Here is a 23,317-nt window from a genome sequence, read left to right on the forward strand (position 1 = left end):
TACTCAATTAGATAGGTGACTGAGCAGGAAAAAAACTAAGGCATTTGCTCACATGAACTAAGCTGAGCAGAAATCACTCATAACCCTGCTGTTACTTCTACATAACTCCATTGGGGCTAGACATTACTACATACTGCACAGGTACCCACTCAATATTACACCATGTTGCATTTATAGAACAGGTACATATTACATACATGTTTAAATAAATTATCCAGTTCATATAGTCGACTTTGAGGCACAAAATATATCAATTACTTTCCCAAAATTGATATATTTTTAAAAGAATACTTGATAAATAGATTGGTGAGGAGTATCCAGAGAAGGTGGTAGATATCTCAAAAGAAGGCATGCAAGAAATGCTGTCTCAGTACACGTTCTTAGGAATTCACTGGAACCAGTCAGAGAGTTGAATGCCACACACAAGTACTCTATTTAAAAACTTATTATAAACATATAAATAACAATAGCAAACTTATAAACAGACCCATAGCATGTAAAACATTGGAGGACACAAGAGGGGGAAAAAAATGAAACATGAAGGCAGTAAGACTTACAGCAAATTAGTTTGGCTCTATGTAAAGGGAGATAAGTCGAACAGCTTTTGAATTTCTTGGAAAGGATAATCAATTTGTCAATTTTGTGAAATGGGAAACGACCATTCATTTCCACATTTTTCAGATAGCCAACTGGTTCCTAAGTTCAAAAGGCTTATAAATAGAATGGGGAATGGGATAGATTCTGAAGGTAGATAAAAATTGACGGAAATTCATTGCAGTTCAAGGAGCTGAACAAGCAAGTATTGTAATAATACTTCAATAATTAGTGCTTGGATCATTCTTGCTGGCATTACATAAAATAATTTCAATTGGGTTAAAAGAAATTGCCTGATGTTTATGCACACACAGCAGCTCACCATATCCACAGGATTTCTTGAAACACTTCACAATCAATAGTTTAAACTGCAAATTTTAATTTTAAACTGCGAGCATCATTCTCAAGATGAATGTATCAGGCAATGTACAGTATCATCCCATACAACAGCAAGTTTAATGATTTATATTATTCATTGAGGGATGAATATATCCAGCAAAAACAAACAAAGTTAACTCTTTATTCAACTTAAGCCACCATCATAAGATTTTTCATGCCTGTTTAGGCAGGCCATTGTAACCATGGTAGAGAATGATAAAGGAGGGAAATGATGGGAATGACCTTTCCCTTTTCTGCTCACCACTCTATTGTCCACAACAAGATGCGCATTAAAGAGATTGTTGCAATTTTCATTAACAAACACAAAGCAGATATTCAGGTGTGTTTAAATCAGCAGATAAAGATAAATGTTTGTTCACCTAACACCCCAAAATGTAAACAAAATGAACCTACTGACTCCCTCATGTATAAAGGTACATAGGGGTAAAGATGTATGTTTGAGAATAGCCTACAACTCAGATTAACAGAATACAAGGAGTAAATGATATGCAGGTTGTCTTTTGAGGCGTGCATGGTGTAGGTCTTGGGTGTGTCCCCTCTCATGGCTCCTTGGAGAAGAAAGAAACCTAGACACCTTGCGATTTTCAGATGAGATTATGGACAAGTTTCTTCAGAGGCAAAACTTTTCAGGTGAAAATGAATTAGCCCCCACCTTACAATGCCTAGCTTGATAGGTGTCCAGTGTTTTGGAGAGAGGAATTCTCCCTCTTCTGTTGGCTTCTGGACTACCTTGTCTCTGCCTATTTGTTGGAGTAATAAGGTTTTGTTATCTCAATTTATTTGCAGCCTCTATCCTGAATTGTTTTGAAGTCATTGCCACACTATAAGGAAATGCAATGGCTATTCACACCTACTTATGATGAGCTAGTTTCTGTACAACTCGCTTAAAGTCTTGCACATGGAGATATGAAGCCTGCACTTCAGTTTTGGGTAAGCCCGCAAACAATGGAAAGTAGGATTCCACAAATCTTTTGGTCCGTAGAATCAAGGGTGGGCAGCCCATCCACAATCATTTACATGTAGAACTTTCCAGAAGCACATTCAGATACGAGCGAAACTTTTGTGCAGAAATCACACACAGCCATCTTGGGTTAAGGTCAGTTCCCAAGAAAAGTCATATTGGACTTCAAACATTAACTACTTTCACACCACAGATGCTGGCACCTGCTTCACATACTGAGTTTTTCACCATGTTCTGTTTTTATTTCATACTTTCAGCATCTACAATATTCAGCATTTATTCGGTCAAGACAAATAGTCTATATATCATGTTGCCCTTTCATTTCTAATATTAAACATCCATTCCTTTCATGTTGGTGTAGACTTAGAAACACCAGCATAATAACACCCAAATCAAAAGATGGCATTATAGTTTAATGGTGCAAAAATTACACATGAAAGACTAATGAGGTTTTAACTCATCACATTCTGATTCAATGGAGAGTCTACCAATGATAATGAAAAATTGAATTGAAAAGCATCATACAGGAGTGGGATTTAGCATAACAGTAAAAATGTTAAGTGATCTTTGATAGCACCAAATAGGCAAACAATGTCATGGGCAAATTACAGAAGAAATAGGAGTAAAAAAAAAACACTGACTGTTGAATGTGTTCCATCATTCAGTCATGATCACCGCTGATTTTGGATTTCTACTCAACGTTCCTGCACAGGAAAAGGATACAGCAAAAGTTCTAGGACAACAGTAAGAGCATGCATTTATAAAACAGTCCAACACATTCCAGAGCACCGCAAAATGAAAGGCACTCACTGTCACAAGAGCTGAGTTGTCAATAGATTCGAGTTCTTGAAGGGTGGAAATAAGGACAGCTTCAAGTAGCAACTGCACAGAAGTGTGGAAAGGTGTAAAAATTGGATTTGGAATGACAAGTGAGGTAAATGGTGGAGGAAGATTATAAGGCTAAGATGGAAACTTGTGTAATCAGATAGGTGGTGAACAATCAACTTTTGTTTGAGCAAGACACCAAAGTTTTCTGGAGGGTCTAGGCCCGAAACGTCAGCCTTCCTGCTCCTATGATGTTGCTTGGCCTGCTGTGTTCATCCAGCTCTGCACCTTGTTGTCTCAGATTCTCCAGCATCTGCAGTTCCTACTATCTCTCTCCCCAAGATCTTCTTCTGTTGGGCTATGCAGGAGACAGAGATAATGGCAAGGAAGTCCAATCGGACTTAGTTTTCTAAACTGGTAAATAGGCAGAATTTTTTTTTCCTGCGCATCTTTGATTTTTGAGAGACTGGTTAACATTGCAAATTTCTGTCTCAAAATTTACAATGATGGAAAATGGAGTAAAAGTTTCAACAGTGATTGTTAGAATTAATGTTTAAAAATTTTCATTTTAGACTGTATCCTTAAATTTAGGGTAAATAAAGGTGGTCACGTGACCAATTCTGCAGTCAACTGGACAGTCAGGCTCAGTGGTTTGATTGCTAGTGATAAAAAGGAGAAAGAAGTCAAATTGTTTGAAAGAAAGACTCAATGCTTTACTGAAAGGTTGCATGATATTTACAATTGGAGACAATGACAAGGGTCTCAGAATGTACCATGAAGAAACAAGTCTCCTCAAGTCCCAGAAATGTAAAAGTATTAGGTGAGCTATAAAATATTTAGTTCTAAGCCAAAAGAAAACTAGGATCAAAGATAACAAGGGTGCGGAGCTGGGTGAACACAGCAGGCCAGGCAACATTCGAGGAGCAGGAAAGCTGCCTGGCCTGCTGTGTTCACCCAGCTCCACAGCTTGTTATCTCGGACTCCAGCATCGGCAGTTCCTCCTATCCCTAGGATCAAAGATAGTCAGTTAACAATTCTACCTTGACACTAGGTACGAACAAAAGAGGGCAAAGGGCAGAGGAAGTCATATTTCATATCAGGTTACAGGCTGTGCAGTAAATCAGTAAAAATTGCAGATGGACAGTTGTGAGTGTGATCAGCAGCCTGTAACCTGATCTTGATGGAGTGCTGAAAGTTTATAAAGTAAAGGTGTTTCAGTTTTCGGCACTCAAATGTCTTTTTCTTTTAAAAATCATGAAGTAATTGAGCTAGAGATTACCGTTCCAAGAAAGCTGTCATCTCAATACTAGCTGAGAAGAGGGTGAGACAAAAGGGAAAAAGTAAGTGCCTCATGAGGCTCCAAAACAACGATGTAAAGAAAGATACAGAAGCTTTTGTTAGAAATGTAGATAATTTATTTGGTTCGATAGTGTTGAAACTACACAATGGAGTAGTTGGCTGACTATATTTGCCTTGATCTCGGTCCAATGTTCAATGACCAAACAATAATGTTCTGCAGTCACATTCAGAGATCACGTGTCCTGTCATTAGGCAGGTTTGGTGCTAAATTGAGGCCTTCAAAGTGCGAGCATGGTGAAGTGAATAAAACATTTAATTACTTCATACCCAAAAGGTAGCACATAGTAGACACTTCTTGAATTGAATAATTCATTCAAGCATGACTGGCAAAGTGATCATTTATTGTCCTATTTGCACTTGTGGTGGTAGCGACGAGCAAGCTTCTTGACCAGTACAATCCATCTGTTTTGTCAGTAACAGAAAAAGAATGGCGATATATGCAGTCAGGTCAGCCAGATGGACCTCAGAATAAGAGTTCCTGATTGGACGACATTAACAGCCCAATCAGGGAGCCCTGGCTGACATAAACAGGAGGAATGTCAGACATTCTGTTCACTCTGAGGGAGCAGGATCAGTGTCAAGGGCTCTTCAAGTATAAATAAAAGATGACTTGGGGACAGGATATTAGTCTCTGTGGAGTGGTTTCAGTATAGTTCCAAGCACTGATGACTATATGGCTTGGAGGGGATCTTGCAGATGGTGTGTCCCCGCACATCTGCTGTCCTTGTCCTTCTAAGTAGCAACAGATATGTTGTTAAGAGTCTTAACAAGTTGCTACATCTTGTAAATAATGCACAAATGCAGCTGTGTGCATTGCTGGAGCAAATGAATGTTTATGGTAGACGATGAGATGTCAGTCAAGTGGACTATTTTATCCTGAAAGCTTTTGAGCTTAAAATATTGCTGAAGTTGCATTCAGCTAGCCAGGTGGGAACTATTCCATATAGCTCCAGCACTTGTAGCCACAATATTTAAGTGGTTGGTCTGGTTAAACTGCGGGTCGACGGCAATGCTCAGGATGTTGATGCTGCACGCTTTAGTGATTGAACATTGTAGTATGTGAGGGGAGATGTTTAGAGGTGATCACCACCTGGCACTTGTTTGAGACAAATGTCAATTGCCAGTTGGTCCATGCCTGAATATATTCCAAGTTTAGTTACAAGTAGGGTCTGTTCTACTATCTCGGAAGAATCACAAATGTTATTGAACCTTGTGACAACATCGGGAAACATTCCATCTTCTGCCCTAATAATGGAGGTAAGGTCATTGATGAAGCAACAGTAGCTGCTTAGGACAAGGACACTACCTTGAGGAATTTAGGGGTCTTGTGGCACAATGGCAGTGTCCCTATCCCTGGACTAGGAGCACAGGTTCAAGTCCAATCTACTCAAAAGATGTGTCGTAACATCTGACTAAGTTGATTTAAAAATATCTACATTTTGGAACTTCTTCAGTTATTTTCTGAGACTGAGATAATTAGCTTCCAACAATCAAAGTCATCTTCCTTTATACTAGCCTTGAATCCAACATGGAGAACTTTACTGGTTCCTGCTGACTTCAATTTTGCTTGGCTTGATTCCACACACAGCCTTGATTTCAAGAGTAATTGCATGCATCTTACCTCTAAAATTATTTCTCTATGTTTAAGCCAAGGCTGTAATGGAGGTACGGAGCTGATCCCAGGACCCAAACTCCCAAATTTGCCCATTTGTTTTTGTTTTCATTAACTAATTTACTTAAATTACAGGAATGAAAAAAGGTTACTCGGGCATCAGGGACAGATAATGCAGGCCTTATAATTTTACAAAAAAAAAGTTAAAACTTACAAATGTATACCCTATGCGGGTACAACGGCTCAGCGGTTAGCACTGCAGCCTCACAGCACCAGGGACCCAGGTTTGATTCCAGCCTCGGGCGACTGTCTGCGTAGAGTTTACACATTCTCCCAGTGTCTGCATGGGTTTCCTTCGGGTGCACCTGTTTCCTCCCACAGTCCAAAAGTTGTGCAGCTTTAGATGGATTGGCTATGGTAAATTTCCCCATGTGTCCAGGGATGAGCAAGTTAGGAGAGTTAGCCATGGGAAACATGACATTATGAGGGGGAGGGGGAGGGGGGGGGGGGATCTGGGTGGGATGCTCTTTAGAGGGTCAATGGCCGAATGGTCTCTTTCCGCAATAGAGATACTACGATTCTATTCACTCAGCTCTGTTTACCCATTAGTACTAAATAATGTACTTTATTCTACCTAATCTGATCACCCTCTCCTTTCCAAGTTGTTATTTCATTTGAGATTTTGTTTGCCACTTCAACATTCCATTTTGAAAGTGAAAGAGACTTTACAGATCAATTTCATATTTAAAAATCAATCAAGGGCTTGTTTATAACTCACCAACTGGTATTGGAGAGCAGCTATAACCTACTAGTGGGACTGAAATTGCAGGGATGGGATATTCTTACTTTTGCTTTCCTGGAGCTGTGGAACATTAGCAGATAATAAAAATTAAAAACAAGATGCTGGTTACTGTACCTGTTCTGCAATACTCCAAAGGTGTACCGGCTTGGTTTTACATATGGACACAGAAATCCTATCACCTCCACTGGCAGCACTGACTAGAAACTGATGTTTCATTAGTTAAAGAATAAAAAAGGTCACAAATGCTCAATTATAACATTGGACAACATTTGGTACAAGGATATATGGGTGAACATTAAAAATGCATTATTGAAACAAAGGGTTTTTTTTTGTGGATGGGAGGGGACCCACTTTCTTCATAGTTTTATAACAGCTCAGTATAATCATTTGCAGTTTCTCCCAACTCTGTTTTTGGTTCTGCAGAAACAGAATTTCTGGCACTTGTCACTTGTAGTGTCATGTGAAATACCATACAGAATGTTTACCATGTTTTCTTGTCTACCCGAAAATGAATTAAATGTTTGTTACCAGATTTGTTTACAAACAAATGGTTTCACTCAAATTAACAGTATAATCTGTACAATAATCAAACTGCTCCAAATACAAAGCTTGCAGATTCCTGATGACTACTGATAATAGAAGAACTGAAAATGATACATCAGACCATACATTTTATTGGTTAACATTTTAAAACTAAACTGACTATAACGTGTACATTTAAGATATGTTGGCAACAAGACCTTATCTCATTCTCACATTTGGACTGCTATAATGAAATGATGAATTACCTGAACTCCTCTTGCAAAGCTGTTCCCTCAACGATTCAGGCATTTAAATCAGAAGTCAGTCTGCATGCTCTAATATTTTCAACAATAGTCAGCAATTGAAAACCATTTAGACTGATATCCAGTGCCAGGTTTGCACATTAAGGATCCTCAGTGGAACAATATGATTAGGACTCAAAAAGAAACTTTCACAACATGGTTTCAACCACTGGTCACAAAATCTGCCTATCTGACTAACAGACAACTGGGATCACACCAAGGCTCAATTTTAAACTTGTATTAAGGGAATGCAATTTGTTACCTTGAATCCAATTGCTTCAGCAGTGTGAAATATACAACTTTTTTTTCATCCAATTCCTGGACCAAAACTGCCAGTAGACTGATTAAACACGAGTTGATTCACTTGATTTAGTTCAGTATTTTAAATAGTTGGATATTTCACATTAGGTCACAGCGGTACAAGGTAATTGAATCTTTTAATTTGAAGCTACAATCCAATAAGAATGTGAATTCTGAATTTTGGCTATTTAAAAATGAAGCATAATAAAACATCTCCTGAGGTCTTGCTCATTAAACATTTGAGCACATGATGTACAGTCTGTTCTGCTATAACGCATGTTCGGGCAACTCAAATTGGCTGTAATATGACTGACAAATAGGCTATTTCTAAAATGCAAACTTGTGTTGGCTATAAAGAAGCGGAGAGTGAGGATGTTGAAGAGTTGCTTGAGTCCCACTGTGAAGACCTTTCTACAGCTGATTTACATCAACTTGTCACTGAGGGGGAGGTGGAAGCTAGAGATGAAGATGAAGTTGAAGTCCAGGATGCAGCACCACAAGAGCTTTCCACTTCTGTTTTGTCTTCTAATCGGAGGGAAACCGAGAAGCAGTTGCAGCTCTTGGAGGACAATTACAATGCAGAAAGCAGCAGGGTAGCAGTTTGTGGAATGAGATCTAATTTGGCAGCCGATGAACAGCTTTCTCATGAAAGAAAAAGGGCAAAGCAACAAAAACTGGATGTCTTTTTTAAGCCAACCCCAAGAAATAGTCAGAAGACAATGAACCACAGCCATCCACATCTGGATTAATTACTTTTCGCCCTAACCCTGCAATCACAACTGCACTTGAAGGTGATGACGATGACGACGCCCGTCAGCTCCTGCATTAACAACAGAGCAACCTTAATACCTCCTCCCCATCAATTCATCTTGACATTTTTTCAAAGTAACGTGTTAAATTGACTTCTTTTCCATTTATTCAAACTGTGCTATTGTTCGTGTTAGGCTTTGGAGTGTTAGGCTTTGGAGTGTTAGGCTTTTTGGTTGTCTGCCCCTAACCCTGCTTTTCCCATAGGCCCTTATTATTTCTATAGCGCGATTTTCAATTACACAATATTGCGCAGGAACACAACTATCGCGTTATAGCAGAACCAACTGTATTAAGATGGATAAACCGTGAAACACATTATTCATTGTTAAATAATAACTTACATTTTGTGCCCCTTATAGGGGCACTGTAATGGTTTAGAGAACAGCTCTTAAGCAAATTCTAAATTCAACTGAAAGTCAGTCTGGATTCTTCCCTTAAAATGTGATCTCCATAAAACCATATAGCATTACAGAAGGAACATAGGAGCAGAAGTAAGCCCTTCATCCCATGAAGTCTGCTCTGCCATTAAATGAGATCATGGCTGATCTGATAATCCTCAAATCCACTTTGCCACTTTTACCCCCATAACACTTGATCCCTTTACTGATAAAGTAAAAAAAGTCTCTCAGCCTTGAATGTAATTATTGACCCAGCCTCGACAGCACCTCTGTGGTAACGAATTCCACTCGAGAGAAAAAGTCTTCATCTCGGTCTTAAAGGAGACCCCTTTCTGAAATTATGTTCTTTAGTCCAGACTCTCACACAAGAAGAAACAAGCTTTTCAGTATCTTCCCTATCAAGGTCGCCTCTCATTCTTGGAAAACTCCAAGGTGCACAGGCCCAAACTATTCAATCTCTCCTCCAAAGACAATCCCTCCATGCCTGGGATCAATCAAGTCAACCTGCTCTGGACCACCTCCAATACCAATGTATCTTTCCTCAGACAAAGGGATTAAAATTGATCACTGTATTTCAGGCATGATCTAATTAGTGCTTTTGAAAGTTTTAAGCAAGCTCTCACTATTTTTAAAATCCATTCCCTTTGCCCTTCCTATTACCTGTTGAACCTGGATGCTGCTTTTCTGTGTTTTATGCACAAGGACCCCCAAATACCTCTGCACTGCAAACCTCCGCAGTCTTTCTCAATTTAAATAGTATTCAACTCCTCTCATCTTCCTGTCAATTAGTATGACCTCATATTTCCATCAGCCAAATTTTTGCCCACTCACTTAAGCTGTCCATGTCCCTCTGCAGACGCTTTTGTCATCTGCACCTTCCCATCATTTTTCAGTCATGAATAAACCTGGCTACAGTACCTTCACTTTCCTTAAAGTCATTAATATGTATTGTAAAATGTAGCACTGAACCCTCTGGTACCTCACTAGTTACAGGTTACATCCCAAGAAAGCTTCACTTATCCAAACATGGCCTTCTATTAGTGAGGCGGAACTTTATCAATGCTAATAGAATCCACCCCCCCACCTCACAACACCATGGACCACTTATTAAACAACTGAACATGTCATACTGTATCAAAAGTCTTCTGGAAAACCAAATAATACATTCCTCTTATCTACTAGACACATTACCTCTTCAAAAGAATTCTAATAAATTTGTCAGGCATATTTTCCTCTTCATGGAGCCAGGTCAACTCTGCTTTATTTTATTTTGCATTTCTAAATGTTCTGCTATTAATCCTTTATAGTAGATGCTCACATTTTCCCAATGACAGATGTTAAGCTAAATGGCCTATAGTTACCAGTTTCTGGTTTCCTTCCATTTCTGAATATTGTCAGTTTTTCAATCCTCTGGGAATTCTCCAGAATCTTTAGATTCTTGAAGGTTACTACCAGCATGTGCATTATCTCTGTAGTTCCTTCCATTAATATCCTACGATACATCCCACCAAGTCAATTTTCTCTAAATGATAATTATTATATTTATCTGCTACCCACTGCCACCCACCCCCACCCCCCACCTCTTTTGCTCAGATTATGTAATCATTTTGGAATGGTATTACTGCATTCTATTGTGAAGACTGATGCAAATTACAGTACTCAACTCCTTTGTCACTTTCTGGTTCTCAATTCATATTTGCCCAACTATTCCACCCTCCCCACCCACATTTTTAAGAAGACCTATTATCTGTTTTATATTATTTCTTAGTTTACCCTCAGCTTATTTTCTCTGTATTTTTTAGTTTGGTCATCTTTTGATTGACTGTAAACTTTCCTAGTGGTTCACCATTAAACATTGTTTTTACTTACGCAGTATGGTCCTTAACTTCTTTCGTTAACCATGTTGGTTTATTCCCTTTCTAGAATCTTTCCTCCTCACTGGGATATATTTTTGTTGAGATCCATTAATTATTTTTCGAAACATTCATAGTTTCTCAATTGGTCTTTGATAATAATCTCCTTTCCAAGTCCATTCCAGCCAACTCTGCCCTCCTTTCCTTGCAATTACCCTTATTTAATTTCAGAGTTGTTTGTGACTTACATTTCCCTCATTCAACCAAAGTTCTCAATTCTGCCATGATGTAATCACTACTTCCTCAGAGATTATTCATTTTCAGACCACTTGCCTTATTACCAGATCCAAAATAGCATGATCACTAGTTGGATCCACAATATATTGTTCAAAGGAGCAGCCCTCAATACACTCCATGATTTCTCTCTCATGGCTACCTCTATCAACCTGATTTTCCCCAGTCCACATGAAGATTCAAGTCACCCATGATTAAGGTATTGCTTTTTTCACAAGCCTTCATTGCTTCCTGATTTATACTCTATCCTACCATAAAGCTATGATTAAGGGGCCTACAGTCTACTCCTATAGGTAACTTCTTCTCCTTGTTATTTCTTGACTTTTACCCAAAATGGATTCTATACCTTCCGATCTAAGGTCATTTCTTGCTATCATTCATGTTCCATCCAGTACTGACAAAGCTATCACACCACCCTTTCCTTCTTACCTTTCGAAAAGTCACAAATCCCTAAATATTTCATTCTCAGCTTTGATTGCCTTGTAACTATGCATCCATAATAGCTACAAAATCAGACCGATTACTTGTGCTATGAATTCAATTTTTAATGTATGTTGTATTTGGAACAAAAGAGTAGCTTTTTAAGAAAAAAAATGTCCCTCCTTTGATCCTATTTGCTGTTTTTTTTTAAGTTTATATACGTAATTAATATGGATCTGGTAATGAGGCAGTTTAATAAGTGGTCTGAGACTGAATAATCTCTTAGAAAATAGTAACCTGATGTTAACTGTATTTATGTAAGTAGGTTAAAAATGAGTCTCAGTCAAGGTGAATAATTGATATTTCTGAACAGGAGGAAGAAGAAAAAAAAATAAATCAATACAGGTGAAGATAATGAGCTAGAAAACATTGGTGAGACAATATCAACGCAGCTGGTAGACTATTCAATTAAGAAATAAGATAGGATTTAACAAGGGAAAAAAATGAAGGAGGAATGCAGTTGTAATATACACCGGACAAACCAAAAATATTTTGGAGGAAGAGTTTATGGAATGCATTGGACACTGTATCGGAACAACATGTTGTGGAATCATCTGGGGAAGAGATATTTGTTTTGTGTAATTATATAAGATTAATTCAGAATTTCACAGTAAAGGAAAATGATTGTAATATGATGAATTTCACATTGAGCACAGGAATGACACACAAATCTGAAGCTAAAGTATTAGTCTCAATGAAAGCTAATTGTATCAGTTTGAAGGCAAGGTGTCTAAAATGGATTGGGAAATTAGCTTTAATATTATTACACTAAATGAGCAATGGCAAACATTTAAAGGAATAATCCAAGTCACAATAAGTATGTATTTCAATGAGAATTAAAACCATAAGAGGGGTGATCCATCCACAGTTAACTAAAGAGGTTAAGGATAATGTTAGATTCAGGAAGTTAAAACATTGACAGGGAGAATAGAAAACCTAAGAAATGGAAGGATGTGAGTAATGAGCAAAGGATAACCAGAAAATGATAAGAAGAGGGCAGAGATAAAGAATGACAGGAAATTAGCAAACGTAAATTGTAAGCGCTTTTGGAAGTATGTAAAACAGAGTAGCAAAAGTAAATTTGGGTCCATTCAAAATGGAGATAAAATAATTTATAATGGGAAATAAAGAAAAGGATAAATGTTAACAAAGAACTGACCTATCACAATAGAAGACAAAGTTTATTTAAAGTAGGGAACCAAGTGTCTAAAGAGCTTGAAGTGATTAATCTCATAAGGACAAAATATGGATAAATTAATGGGACTAAGCAATGTTAGCATGGCTTTTGTCAGAGGTAGATATGTCCATCAGGTCTGATTGAACATTGAAGAGATGACTAAGTGTATAGATGAGGGTAGTGCAGTTGACATAGTCTACACAGACTTCAGTAATGCTTTTGATAAAGTGTTACATGGGAGACTGGTCAAGAAGGTGAAAGTCCATGGGCTTCAGAACAATTTGGTAAATTGGACACAAAATTGGCATAGTGGCAGGAAGCAGAGGATGATGGGCAAAAAGCATCTTTGTGACTGGGATCCTACAATTATAGAAATCCTACAGTGCAGATAGAGGCCATTTGGCCCACTGAGTCTGCACCGACCCTCCGTACAGAATCCACGCAGACACCCCCACCCCTATCGCCCACACTTGCCATGGTCAACCCACCTAGCCTGCACATTGCTGCACACCACAGGGCAATCTCCAGCACAGCCAATCTACCTAATCTGCACATCTTTGGACTGTGGGAGGAAACTGGAGCACTTGGAGGAAATGCACACAAACAGGAAGACAGGAAGCCTGTGTCCAGTGGCGTACCACATGGTTCAGCACTGGGTCTTTTGCTGTTTGGAAGATTACACCAAGAATTTTCACTGTCTCCAACCTGCATTCTTCACCAATCTGGAATGCTAACCTAATACCTTCGTGATTTATACACCCTAAACATTGACAGATTTTTCCATGTCTTCTCCATCTTAAATTTTTACTGCATCATTGCTTCTACTATATCCAAATCTAAATGATATTTTGTTAAACTGCTCTTTCTGAAAATGACACTGATACAATGTATTCTCACCTATTGACAGTGCTGTAACGGGATGGTCAACGTCCTGCTGGTTAACATTGATTAGAAACTGAACTGCAATATCTATACAAACACATGGGTAGGTCAGAAGCTAAGAAGCCTGCAGTGCATAACTCATCTCCTGACTCCCCAAAGCCTGTCCACCACTTACAAGGCATAAACCAGGAATGTGACGGAGTACAACCCACTTGCCTCAAATGAGTTCAATTCAATTACATTCAAGCAGCTTGATACCATCAGGACAAAGCAACCTGCTTAACCAACACATCTGCAAAAATTCAATCCCTCTCCAGGAGGGAACAGCAGCAGCAATGTGTCCCATATACAGGATGCACAGCAGAAATCCACCAAGGCAACTTAGACAACAGCTTCCAACTACCATTCAGAAGGCCGGGGTGTAGCATAGGTACATGGAAAGTACAAGTTCCCCTCCAAACCACTCATCATCCTGACTTGATGTGGCTCTTTCAATGGCTTTAGATCAAAATCCTGGAATGCCCTCCCTACTGTGATTGTTTACACCAAATATCAGTGGTTCAAGGAGGCAGCTCACCATCACCTTCCCAAAGGGAAGTAGATATGGGCAATAAATGCTGGTCTAGTCAGCAGTGGTACATCCCACAAATAAAAACTCCAAGTATTTCAGTCTTTCCCAACGGTTAATAGGGCCCACTTCACACCTTACTAGGGGATTTTGGGTTACTTTTATAATGACCATTTCATTTTCATATACTTTCTTGCCACGTTCTTTTCATGCTCGACATCTTTCTTAATCTATTCTAGCTGACCAGGACCTCTTCAACTTTCACCTAAATGTACCACACACCCTCTCTTATTTAATCATTATTTCTCACTCCCTTAACATCCAAGCAGCCCAGTTCCTTGCTCCCCTTTCATCTTTGTTCAAATGTACCTAACTTGTTTGTCCATGTTCATTACATTTCAATCACTGAGAAGTATAGTCCACAACTAAGCCCTTTCTTTGCTGATATTCAATGGTGTCTACCCTTGCTGTATAGTGTTTGGCATTGATTAGTTCATAGTGTATAACAACTAATGATCAGATATCAAGTCTATCCTTTTCATGACTATCCCTTCTCGACTCACGTCATTGATTCCTTTTCAGTTTTGTTCTCCTATTAACTTTTCTACTTCAGGAGTGCATTTGTGTAGTTTTTGCTGGTGTAATGCCATGCCTGTGTGTGAGCAGTATTGTGCACGAGTATGAGGCTGCATTTCCAGGTTCCAGCACATTGAATCAAAAACAAGGAACACATTAAATGTGAATCAGAGATAGTAGGAACTGCAGATGCTGGAGAATTGTGTTGTACAATGTGTAAGGCAACACCAGCACCATCACATGGTAAGAATGAGGTACTGCAGCACTGAAAACATCCTCAAGCGAGCATTTCTTTATGCAGCATAAATAATGAAAAAGATCATTTTCCTATACAACACAAGGAAGACTCGAATAGTGTTCAATTTAATCAAATAGCCAAGTTTAAATAAGATGAAAGTAACCAGATCAATGTTTAAATCAACTTTGTACCCAACTCTTTCAGGAGTAATGCTCAGAACAAGATAATTGACAAGAAAATATTGTTCTGGGGAAGTGGGAAGTGGGGATATTTGGACTATTTCCAAAGTGGAGGAACTAAAGTTTTAATTTTAAAATGTAGAATTCTAAGAGATGTTCTTCAAAGTTTTGAAGAGATCTGATAAAAGACGATTTTTTTCTATTCATCCAATAATTGGAAAGATAGTGGTACGCAGACAGTTGTCCTGGGAGTTCTCAGTATCGACTCCTGACCCCATGAAGTCTCATGGCGTCAAGCCAAACATGGACAAAGAATCCTCCTGCTGATGACCAGCTACCGCACCACATCCCTCACAGAAAAAGAAAAATTACCGACTGCAGTATCGATTCTCCTCCCTGTTGAACATCTATTGGGAGGATCACAGAGTGGCAAGGGAAAAGAACCTACTTTGGGTGTGAGAATCCAATGTGGGTCACCAAAGGTGGTTTAGTATCACTACTCATTAAGCTAGTCGATCCTAAAAGTGCTAGATTGAGTCTGCGGTAGGTGGTGAGGAAACATGAGGTGACTTTACCTTCACCAATCTACTTGTCACAGATAGATTTCTCCATTACAGTATTGATAGAAGCAAACAATGCAGAGTCTGTGAAGGTTAAATCCCATTTTTGTACTGAAGCTCAAAACTCAGCAGCAGAATTGTATTCCAACACAGTCTGTAATGTCATGGCCTGGCTTATCCCACACTGTACAATAGCCATCAAGCCAGGTGATCAACCCAGTTTCAATGAAAAGTGCAAGAAGGCATGCCAGAACAACATCAGACACACTTAAAATGGATGTGTTAATTTGATTAAGATACCATCTAGAAAAGACAAGGACAGTAAGTACATGTGAATACCACCACCTGTAAGATCCCCTCCAAGCCAAACACCATCCTGACTTAGAACTACAGCAAACTTTGTTTTAACTGGCACCTAACGAACATGTACCCTTCATAAACCAGCAAAAATTATATCCCTAAAATACAAGAAGTTTACTGTATTATCACGATCTCTATGATGTCCAAGTAGTCAGTTGAGGGTGAAAGTGAGAAGGTTCTCTGCCAGTAAGTATTATCTAAGTTATTATTTAAGTGATTTATGTTTTAAATAAAATAGAATAGTAACATGTATACCTTCTGCATTATGTTTCTATTCCTTAGCACGTGTTTTTAACGTTGATGTGGTCCTGCTGATGAACCGGAATATTTGATTAACTGGTACAGTCCTGGTGCCAGAGGTGCCAGTTAGTAAAGGTTTTGCTGTGTATCATTTCCTGGCTACCACTGAGTCAAAATTCTGGGACTCCCTCTCTAACAATGCTGTAGGTCTACCAACAACCTAAGGTCTGCAACATATCAAGAAGGCAGCACACTATCATCTTCTCAAGAGTCATTAAGGATGAGCAATAAATGCTGCCTAACCAACGATGACCACATCCCAATGAAACAATAAAGGCCAAATGATTTAAAATGACAAGTGAAACAAAGAATCCGGAGATATTTTATGAGGTAGACTTGACAAATAAAACATTTTATCATGGGAAGTAGTTGGGATGTAGAACATCTTTTAAAATAGAAGGTTATATATTCAGTGAACACTGGACATTAATTTCAGGAAAAATGATGGGTCGAATGACCTTTACTGTGCTGCAATCTTCTCTGGTTCTAACTTTATTTTCCAGACTGGTAGCTGGTGCAATGTTGTACCGGTTGCATGGATAAGTGTTTTTACATTGCTCTGATACAGAGCAGCAGTCAAAATAAATAAAAGAAAATAGCATGAAAGTGAGATGTCACTCAGTGGGAATGTGACTACCTTCAAAAACAGAAGTTGCTGGAAGAGTTCAGCAGGTCTGGCAGCATCGGAGGAAGGGTCACTGGACACGAAACATTAACTCTGATTTTCTCTTCACAGATGCTGCCAGACCTGCTGAGCTTTTCCAGCACCTTCTGTTTTTGTTCCTGATTTACAGCATCCACAGTTCTTTCTGATTTTTATGGCTACCTTCATGACCAGTACAATGAACAAAATTGGAAAAGCAGAATTCAAGATTCCCTCCTATAAATCTCATATACACAGAAAAAGTTAACCATGCTGTCCATGCATACTGTTACGGATGAAGTTTTAAAATAAACATTTTGAAACCGTACACAGTTAATTGAGAAAAGTATTGTTGTCTTTAGTTTTTACAAACCTGTTAAAAGGATAATGCCACCTTCAGCCTACAACTATTCTGGGGACATTTCTAGGCAAAGAAATACCTGTACACTTTATTACACCATAGTTAAAAATTAGAGTAACATTCTATCATTTGTTATGTGGGATTAGAAAATTAATGGCAAAGCTTCCAAAATGTTTTGCCCTTGCCATATCAACACACTGCTTTCAAAAATTGTGCTGATTCTCATGGATGCTCTGAGACAGATGCGACATTACCTTGTTTCAAATTAATTATTCATCGAAGACAAGATGAGAAAAATAAAACTCAAAACATGCTTTTTAGAAATTTGCCTTAAGCTGTATTCTCAGTTTGCTTCAATGCCCACATTCCCCATATCGTTATTGGCAAGAATATTGTTAGCACTTAGACTCAAGGATATTATTGGAGCTCCAACAAAGAGAAGACACTTCCTGCTCAGAGTCATGAGGGTTAAAGTGTGTCTCTGGGGAGAATGAAAGTAAATTCCAGATCTGGATGCAATCTCCTGCCGATACCAGCTTCAGGGTTTCCTCCATGGCTCTATAAAACACCAAATCAAAATCATCTATTCATTGAAGCAGTCTTTATGCCAAGCTATGTCTACAGTCAGACAATATCACGTATAAAAAAAAAAGGAAACATGGAGGTAGAATCCCTTCATTTCCAGCTGCAGCAAAATGAGGACAGATTTATAGTACAGGATTTACATTTCAATTGTTCAGATTTTATAAGGTTAGTATTTCAAATAGACTGTTAGTTTATATAAAGCTCCAGTTGGAATCCTGTTTGGACAACCATGTTCACGTGTAGTTTTCACACTTTAGCAGGTATATTAGCCTTGGCTGGGGTGCAACACAGATTTGCCAGAACAATTCCAGGTGTGAAAAGGTCAAATTAAAATCAAGTAGCATTGATTTCGATGTAGAAGACGAAAGTGATATATTGTGGTCATTAAGATGATTAAAAGGATTTTTTAAAAAATTCATTCACGAGATGAGGGCGTCGCTGGCCAGGCAGCATTTATTGCCCATCCCTAATTGCCCAGAGGGCAGTTAAAATTAACCGTATAGATGTTGGGAGAAATTGTTCCCTCTGATGGGAGAGGAAAGACAGAAAGCAGTATAACCTGAACTTAAACCTAACCATTCAGGGGTGACATCTGTAATGCTTTCATTCCATAATGATATTGGTTTAAAACTTAGGATTGACTTCAAGGTCAGACTATTTGTAGTAAGAGTTACAGCAACAATGTAAACTATAGAACAGTCATGATCTAAATAAATGGTAGAACAGGCTGAACGGCCTGTTAGATTAAAACCTTAACCTCCTTCACAAGGTATTCTCAAAGGCAGAACTCTCCACATGGAGTGCCTCAATTATTGTTCACACCCAGCTAGTTCAATCTCTTCCGAGACCACACTCTACTGCATTCCCGAAGCCAGTCCCAAGAATCTACTCAGGGCACCATTCGAGTTTTTTGGCAGACTGCTTGTTTCACCAAGCTGACAAACCCTAGGATTTTTTGTGGAGTCCCATTACTTCTCAGCTTCACTAATCAAAAGCTGCCTATGGCCTTTCTTCACCCTGACATATAGAGTCAGAGTTGTACAGTACAGAAACAGACCCTTCAGTCCAACTCATCCATACCAACAAGATATCCTAAATTAATCCAATCCCATTTGCCAGCATTTGGCTCAGATCCCTCTAAACCCTTTGTATTCATGTACCCATCCAGATGCTTTTTAAATGTTGTAATTGTACCAGCCTCCACCACTTCCTTGGGCAACTCACTCTGTACAAGTACCACCCTCTGTGTAAAAATGTTGCCTCTTGGGTCCCTTTTAAATCTTTCCCCTCTCACCTTAAACCTATGCTTTCTAGGTTTGGATTCCCCTACACTGGGCTATTCACCCTATCCATGCCCCTCATGATTTTATAAACCTGTAGCTGAACTACGAATAGTCTCCAAGTGCTCTGGAGAAGTCACAGATCTTTTCCAAGCGCTACCTACACAAAGCCTGCTACATTAGTATATTTTCAGTCCATGACTCTTCCCCTGCTGCTGACCAACTGACTACAGCTCGTGAGCTCCTTTCATGCACGCGCCACCGCCACCACCACCACCAAACTCTTTTCTACACAGCTTAAAAATAAAACCAGAACTGGAACATTAATTAGGCTACATTTACTTGCCATTATTCCCCCTGCCCCACCCCAGAATTCTAAGGTATATCAGGGACTGCAATCCTCAGCCTCCAAACCCAAGCCCCTCTAACACCGACAGTCAGTAACTTGGGTGCTCATTGCTGATCAAACAGGTTTATCAAGTTAATGTGAAAAAGAGTAGGCCCCCTTTTTTGTTGTTAGGAAGACTCCACATTGGCCCAGTGCACTCATGTTTTTGGGGAACAATTTTGCCAGTCTTCCAGGCTTAAAAAAATCTTCCTCTGTCCTAAATTGAAATAAATATGAGAAAAACAACGTAACCATTTTGCATGTGATCAATGCCAAAACTGCTACTTTCTAACAGACACTTTGTTTACTTTGTTACTTGAACACTATACGCAATGGCATGAAATGGATTGTCAAACCTTTTCCTACCGTAGAGACAGAGTCACGTAGCACAGAAATAGACCCTTCAATCCCGATCAAGTTTACCAAACTAAACTAATCTCACTTGCCTATGTTTGGCCCATATCCCTTTAAACTTTTCCTATTCGTGTACCTGTCCAAATATTTTTAAATGTTGTATCTTCAGTTTACTCCCTTGATATTACAATAAAGACTATTTCAAGAGAATCCCAAGAGTGGTGTAGAATTAATTTCTGTCCTCTCATAACCAACAAAATAATTCATGGGAACTGAAGACTTAGAGAACTGACAGGTGTTGTCACTAATAAGAACCAAAATCTAACATGATTTAACATCTCAGGTTCCAGAAATTCCAAATCTGGGGTTTGAGATCTCCCATTAAATCAGCAGGTTCTATGGCCATTGAGAAAAGCCCACACAATCTTCAGAAAATAACCTCCCAAACCTGTAAATGTTTAACATTCAGTTGAAATGTGTTGGGAACATAGAAACAAAAACATTTCCCTTTCCATGCTGTATAAGATCAGAGACTTTATAATTGGTTTTACATGGACTCTTCCTCATCCTTTCAGTCTTCCAAGGGAATGTTTAAGAAAGTAACCAAAATGCTTAGTAAAGCAAAACTGCAACATTTTTGTTACTGATTTGTCACCACTTGCTTTATATAAAAAGGTAAAATGTGAAAAGTCACCATAGTCCTACTGGACCATAAGGTTTCTCTCTGGTTGTGGTTTAACATGAGAGCCACGTCAAGGTTGAGAAGAAGAGTCCTTCATAGCAGCCTCTTGAACCCAGTGTTAGCATTACACTGCATTGCAAACCAGCCATCTGAACTAACAAACTCCTGTAATATGACACTTCCAAGATTCTAGCCAACACTGACTAAAAGAGTTTCAGAGATAATAGGAACTGCAGATGCTGGAGAATCTGAGATAACAAGGTGTGGAGCTGGATGAACACAGCAGGCCCAGCAGCATCAGAGGAGCAGGAAGGCTGACGTTTCAGGTCTAGGCCCGAAATGTCAGCCTTCCTGCTCGGCCTGCTGTGTTCATCCAGCTGTACACCTTGTTATCTCAGACTAAAAGAGATTTGTTTTGGTTATGGGTTACTTCCCTTCGTCACTCAAATCATTCTTGTTCTGAAGCAAACTTCTGCCATCTTTTAACGGACACAAGATTGTTTCATTTGAGCCTATGATTCCCCCTGGCTTTAGTTCTCCAGTGAGAGGAAATGACCTCCCAGCATCTAATCTGTCAAACTGTTCAAGAACATTGGGACAGATTTTCTGGGAGCGGCAATCTTACAGGTTGGGCAGAAGGATGTTGGAGGTCAGTTTGACTAAGGGGGTTCAGGTCAGATCTGATGGTGGGTGCAGGGATGGTCAAGTCTGGTGGCAGGAAGGGTCAGGAAAGTTGCATCATGTCTGATTCAGGAGGTGGAGGGGCGCAAATAGAAGAATTGTGAGGTCCTGAAGGAAGGCAAAGGGGATTGAGTCCTGGTAATGGGATCAGGTTAGGGTCTGATAGTTGGGGGGGGGGGGGGGGGGAAGAGAAGGTGTTGGTCTGAGGGAGTGATGCACTCAGGGCTGCACAACGTAAGAATGGGATCAGATTGTCAGTTAGTCAGGGATTAGACTATGTATTTAAGTGTCTAACTTTCCCTGGGGAATTCTGGTGCTGTCAGAAAAGATTTACAAGGGCGTCGTTGAGGTTGGAGGGTTTGAGCTACAAAGGAGAGGCTGAATAGTTTAGGGCTATTTTCCCTGGAGCATCAGAGGCGGAGGGGTTTATAAAATCGTGAGGAACATGGATAGGGTGAATAACCAACGTCTTTTCCCCAGGATAGGGGAGTCCAAAACTAGACAGCACAGGTTTAAGGCAAGAGGGGAAAGATTTAAAGGGCAATTTTTTTCATGCAGAGAGTGATGCATGTGTGGAAGGAGGTGCCAGAGGAAGTAGTGGCGACTGGTAAAATTACTACATTTAAGAAGCATCTGGATGGGTAAACGAATAGGAAGGGTTTAGAGGGATACAGACTAAATGCTGGAAAATGGGACTAGATTAATTTAGGAAGTCTGGTCAGCACGAACAAGATGGACCAAAGAGTCTGTTTCCATGCTGCATAATGCTATGCCTATTTTACTTAATTTATTAGGAGGGTTCTGAAGTCTCCAACTTAAAATTCAATTTCCAGGCAATTCCGTTGTATTGTGCTACAATGGTGATTGCACAGGATCTCCAAGTGGAATTCCAGTCTATGCTGGAAATAATGGCTGTCTGGCCATCAGAAAAATCTGTTCCTTTTACACGTCTCATTAAAATCATCTCTCATTCTTCAAAACTGCAGGGAATATTACTCTCCTGCTTCAGGATGCCATAACCTCACTTCTCCACTGTGGAGAAACAAGGGCTTCACTCAACACATTTTCACCGAACTCAAGGGGGATATAGTATTTGAATTTAAGGCTGGTTAATTTCATTTGGTTTGTAATTCCGTACTTAATACTGGTGGAATACTACAAGTGGAACAACCTGCTGTCTTTCAAATTTACTGGTGGAAGGAAATTTAAAGCTTCAACTTTGCAAAACAAACAAAGTCATTAACGGTAAATAAAATATTCGGAACTCTAAAGCTTCCATCTGCTAGTAGTTCCGCTTAAACAGTATGCTTTTCTATTTAATCCATGGGCAAATTCTCCCCAGTTATTTGCCGTCCTCGCCTAGCTCTGATTGCTATTTGTCACGTTCAGTACAACCGTCCCCAAATCAACAAATTCATTCCAGAATTTCTGGTGTAGGAATGCCGCAACAGGTAAACATTCCCGTACACCGAGAATACACTAACCCCAAGAAAAAGATTCAAACGGCAAAAGATTTAAATTAAACCTAAAAGAAAAATAAAATGACCCAGAGGTGACTGACTTTTCCTACAGAAGAAAAATACCCCAGGGCCATTCTTTTAAAACGTCTCGTCAACCAACATGCAAACAGTTCCAAAATAAACATCACTTTGCAAAAAAAAAACTTCATCTACGGCAACATTATATTAAAAATTACAAACTTTGCTTCACAATTTATCGACGCTGTGCAAGGAACAATTCTCCAGGACTTTTGTTGATGCTGTTTGGCCCTAAGCTCTCACACTTTCTGCCGGCTGTAGCTCTAGCGGTTCCAAAACGATCCTAGGAAGTTTCCTTCTGGTTCAGATAGAAAGCGGAGTGAAAAACCACTCTTAATAAGAGCGGTCTTGGAAAAAGGGGAGAAGAATTGACTACGAACCTTCACTAACTGCACACCACGTCCCCCCTAAAGCAGTGATTCAGGTAATCAGTACTGACCACACCCCAGCTACC

General features: G+C 39.3%; 1 protein-coding gene across 6 annotated transcripts in view; it reads right to left on the reverse strand.

Annotated features, from left to right (window-relative positions):
• Window positions 1–23,305, reverse strand: part of LOC125485141 (protein NEDD1-like) — a 76,960-nt gene extending 53,655 nt beyond the window's left edge. For 2 of the 6 annotated variants that reach the window (XM_048606559.1, XM_048606557.1), the window contains exons 1-3: window positions 23,026–23,230; window positions 17,774–17,913; window positions 6,667–6,761 (exon numbers count right to left, since the gene is read on the reverse strand). In XM_048606559.1, coding sequence (XP_048462516.1) covers window positions 6,667–6,761; window positions 17,774–17,909 — 231 coding nt within the window. In that variant the 5' untranslated portion in view covers window positions 17,910–17,913; window positions 23,026–23,230. The other 4 variants (XM_048606558.1, XM_048606561.1, XM_048606562.1 and 1 more) reach the window with 4 other exon arrangements.
• Window positions 23,306–23,317: the final 12 nt, after the last annotated feature.

Source organism: Rhincodon typus, chromosome 16 (assembly GCF_021869965.1).
Source record: "Rhincodon typus isolate 14 chromosome 16, sRhiTyp1.1, whole genome shotgun sequence".
Lineage (NCBI taxonomy): Eukaryota > Metazoa > Chordata > Chondrichthyes > Orectolobiformes > Rhincodontidae > Rhincodon > Rhincodon typus.